Genomic DNA, 4,852 nt, shown 5'->3' on the forward strand with positions numbered 1-4,852 from the left:
TTTTGGCGTTAATATTGATTCACTTATAGGGTCTTTGCGTCGGAACTAAACACACTTATTCAAAAACCTGCAGTTGTTGGCATTACACGAGTTATGTTCTTCTCATATATGTTATGATGATATGATACTAAACCCTTAAACGAGAAGGAGTGTGCCTGATTTTCATATGATGAAATCATAATCGTTCGGTCAGTTTAATTGAAGTCTGGAGCTGGCATGTCAGTTAACTGCTAGTAGTCTGACGTTATTTATGTATTATTGTCATTTTATTTATTTTCTTTGGTTACATCTTCTGACATCAGACTCGGACTTCTCTTGAACTGAATTTTAATGTGCGTATTGTTATGCGTTTACTTTTCTGCATTGGCTAGAGGTATAGGGGGAGGGTTGAGATTTCACAAACATGTTTAACCCCGCCTCATATTTGCGCCTGTCCCAAGTCAGGAGCCTCTGACCTTTGTTAGTGTTGTATTATTTTATTTTAGTTTCTTGTGTACAATTTGGAAATTATTATGGCGTTCATTATCGAGTATAAATCTGTTTAGGGGCCAGCTGCAGGACGCCTCCGGGTGCGGGAATTTCTCGCTACATTGAAGACCTGTTGGCGACCTTCTGTTGTTGTTTTTTTTTTTTCTAGGTCGGGTTGTTGTCTCTCTGACACATTCTCAAATTCCATTCTCAATTTTAGATTTATTGTACTTCATGAAGTGTAATGTGCACACACCATCATTACCGTCGCCATCAACATCTGACTTAAGTCATTACAAAACTATTATCTTTCGAACATTCTTATCTGTTGTATTAATTTGACAGTTGGTCTCTCGATCTGTTTATATGCTAATACTGTTTGTTGAATGGAATTAAACAACATTTTTTTGCACTTCAATAATTTTCAAAAGGTGTGAAATCTTTCGAATCTAATTGTTGATTCTGTTTTCTTATAAGGAACATAGCTTAAGATCCAATTCATTTCGTACATGTAGTTCATACACCAATGTCCACAGTGCATGATTAAACTATGATAGCATATATATATAATTATAGATGATATAACGATATAACAACAACTATTCAGCCATTACATTTTATATAGAAGTTCGTATTTCCGCCCAAGGCGACGTCACTGACAATACGACGTCGACAATAAACGTACAATAGTTGGAACGTTATGTTCCCGCGATAATCTCAACATACTGGGGCCGCGAAAAAGTAAAGATTATCACAATTTTCTAAAATTCTCAATTGTCCATTGATAAATCGTTTCACTGATAAATAACTGTCCATCAATAAATAATAATACTTTGAAATTGTCTCTCGCGTTGTGTTTTTTCTTTGTAATACTGAGCAAATCATATAAAAACGGAAATTACATTTAGCGATTAAATTGAATTAAAGTCTCACATGAAATAAAGTAAAATTCAACTTTGCGCTAAACGCGTAATTGTCTATCAACAACATCACTAATGGTCGTCTTCAGCATCATTGTTGTATCCAATTCCGTATGGTCTCACGGGCTATTTCGTCACGGAATGTTCTGTTAGTCCTGTATTTGTTATTGAATTTTTGTCCCATGAAATTCAAGTAACGGCGTAAGATATCCGTATTTCCATCTTTTCCTTTTTATAGAGTCATAAACAATTCTGTTAGATGTGATACTGGGTTCCTTCTGTGTTGGAAAATCACGATTGTAACGTAGTTTTCTTGGAGGTTCTGTTGTTTCATTCGTCTTTTCTGGGAAGTCCCATCGTTCTTGGTCTTGAGTAATATTTCCATATTCCGTATTGCTAGTTTTCGACGTGTTAGTTTTCTTACTGTATGTAGGTCCCGAGAGCAAATATCCGATCTTGGATTTCACAGCGGTTGGACCGTTTCCTCGTACTATATGGTCTTCTACAATGTCCCAGTAGTGATCTGCACCTACAAGCAAGGATATATCAAACGAATCTTGCTGCGTCATCGTGTGTGCTAACTTCAAACCACGTAAATAACCGTTCTGTGTATCAATATTACGTATGTGATTCTGTAGAGGCGTGGCGATCATCGGTACTATCAGTACTTTGATTGGCAATACGTGTCCTGCGTCGGTTTTCAGGTAGACTGTTGTGTTTTCTAAATGTCTCGCGGTTTTCTCTTTACCTTCAAATGCCGATAACTGTATAATTTCTGTTCCCTCTATCTGTAAGTGAAGTTTATTCGCTACTTCCTGCGTTAAAAACGATCTTTGCGCTCCTTCGTCAAGGAGAATGTTTGTATCCATAAAGTGTTGGTTCGCTCCAACTTGTGCTACGGCGGTTTTCAACAGTACATTTGATCGTGATTCTTTCGATTTTGAAAACAAAATGGTAGTATCTTGTTCCGTTGTATGACTATCATTTACGAGGTGAACGTTTGTCGAATTCAAAGATGATGGGTTTTGCGGGTTTAGCGGGTTTAGCGGGTTTAGCGGGTTGTTGCTCTGGTTATCATTTGCGCGGAAATTCGTATGCGTTGAAGTATTACCTCCATTTCTATCGCTTTCTTCATTACCTGGTTTTATGGCGTTTGATTTGTGGGCATTACATAAGCTTGTATGGTGTTTTCTGTTACAATATCTACATGTATTCTCAGATTTACATTCGTTAATTTTGTGGTTACCAAGGCAGTTAAAGCATAACTTATCTCGTTTTACTACGTCCATGCGGGATTCCGTGTCGGTTATATTACTGCAATAAGTAGGTGCGTGTATTTCATGACAGAAAACGCAAGGTCTTGTCTCAATATTCTTGAAAGATTTGGACTTTGCCGAGTTCGCTCCGGCAAAGAAAGACGATGTTGTGGGCAAATAGTTTGTCGACTCTATCTCTTGTCCTGCGTCCATTATATTGATCTCATCTAAAAGGCTTTTACGGAGGTCCCGTAATACCCAAGTTTGTATTCTATGTTCTCGCGCGAGATGTTGTCTGACTTCCCCGGGTAATGTCTTCATAATAATCGGAACAAGTAGAGTGCCGTATGTTTCTTGTGTCTGACCTAAAGCTTCTAATCCCCTGACGTAACTTTCCATTTTATCATAAAAACTTCGTAAGCTTGTAAGTTGATTTCTAGGCGAAGGGATTTCTAATAATGCCTGCATGTATGCATTTATGATTTTGTCTTGTTGACCGAACCTCTCTTTTAATAGATTTACGGCTTCATCGTAGTTTACATTTGTAAGTGCGAACCCCGCTATAGAATCAAGTGCTTCATATTCTAGCTGTGCTTTCAAGTAATTGAATTTTTGTACATTTGTAAGTGACAAGTTAAGGTGTACGGCCGACTCATATGAGTCCCAGAAAGTTTGCCATTCTAAGATGTTCCCTGAGAATATTGGAAGCGAAAGTTTGGGTAGGCGGTGACTACTAGCTGACGAAAATGAACTTTGCTGTGTGTTGAACGTATGACTGGCTTGTACAGATGGGTTCTCAAACGACTGTGCGTTGTGTGGGTTGGCTATGTTGTGCGTTGGTACAAACGGTATAGTTTCTGGATTTAAAGTGTGGGTTGTTGTATGTGAATCAATATGACGGGACTGTGGTGTTTGGACATTTTGTATGCACTTACGTATGTGGCGAATCTTTGTTTCCATATCCACTGAATATTCATCTGAATCCACTATCTCATTTTCCACATCTTCCGGTTCTGTTAACTTTAGAATTTGTTCGTTTAAGTCCTCAAACAATGTTTGTTTTTGCACTAGTTTTTCGAGTGTTGCAATAACTTCTTCTTCGTCGAAATTCGAATTCTCCTTTGCTTCATCTAATCTTCGGAATAATCTGGTAACAGCGCTTCTGTTCCCCGATCGGACTGATTTCAATTTTACGAGATCCATTGGTCAAGGCACCATAAATATAGATGATATAACGATATAACAACAACTATTCAGCCATTACATTTTATATAGAAGTTCGTATTTCCGCCCAAGGCGACGTCACTGACAATACGACGTCGACAATAAACGTACAATAGTTGGAACGTTATGTTCCCGCGATAATCTCAACAATAATGAATATATGTGGCTCTTTTTCAGGAATGAAGAAAATGATTGGCAGATTTGAAATTTAATTATAAAATATGTAATCTTATATATTTAAATGCCTTTTATACCTTTAAAAGTTATAGCTTACACAATCATATTTTTGAATTTCTTACATAACTTGATGTTTAAATATTCCATGTCATTTTGTGACAATGGTATAATTAGGACATGTGTTTCACATTGGATAACCTTTGGTAATACGATGATTCGTTGGATCACGTCTATCATATTTGTTTTTGTAAATTAGTTTGTTATAAATTAGAAAGTAAGCTTTATCAACTTTATTTTAACAGTTCGCTAGAGAGTTGTCTCATTGGCAATAATTCTACATCTCCTTTAATATTTTTATGCTATTTATCACTAATGACATATACTTCGTTTGAGTGACAGATTAATTTGCAAATTTAGTCTTGTTCCCTCAATGTGATATTGTCTTATTTTCATTTAGAACCTTAAGATAACAAAATACATGTATGTATAAAGTTCGATCACTTAAAGTATTTTAACAGCAACAATTATAGTGATAAGATCATACAACATATTAAAAAATGTGAAATCATTCATATGAAACATGGCAACAATTGTTTTTAAAATTTTCGTATTCTAACTAAAACTGAATATGACATCAGACAACTTCTGTCTGAGCAGAGCAAATATATGTGACTGGATTAAACTAGTTGGCTTTTTCTAGGATTAAATTCAGGCTTGCTCAAACTGGTTAGGAATGAGAAGAAAAAAACGGAAATTAATCCGGCATTTACCCAAGTTTTGGGTTTTAGAATCGCCCTAAAATTAGAT

The 4,852-nt window shown here is 36.3% G+C and overlaps 1 protein-coding gene across 1 annotated transcript; it reads right to left on the minus strand.

Annotated features, from left to right (window-relative positions):
* Positions 1–1,552: 1,552 nt before the first annotated feature.
* On the minus strand, positions 1,553–3,847 carry LOC134692470 (uncharacterized). The gene has a single exon (XM_063552922.1). The coding sequence runs from the start codon at positions 3,845–3,847 to the stop codon at positions 1,553–1,555; it is 2,295 nt and encodes a 764-aa protein (XP_063408992.1).
* Positions 3,848–4,852: the final 1,005 nt, after the last annotated feature.

The sequence above is a fragment of the Mytilus trossulus genome, chromosome 12, assembly GCF_036588685.1.
Source record: "Mytilus trossulus isolate FHL-02 chromosome 12, PNRI_Mtr1.1.1.hap1, whole genome shotgun sequence".
Lineage (NCBI taxonomy): Eukaryota > Metazoa > Mollusca > Bivalvia > Mytilida > Mytilidae > Mytilus > Mytilus trossulus.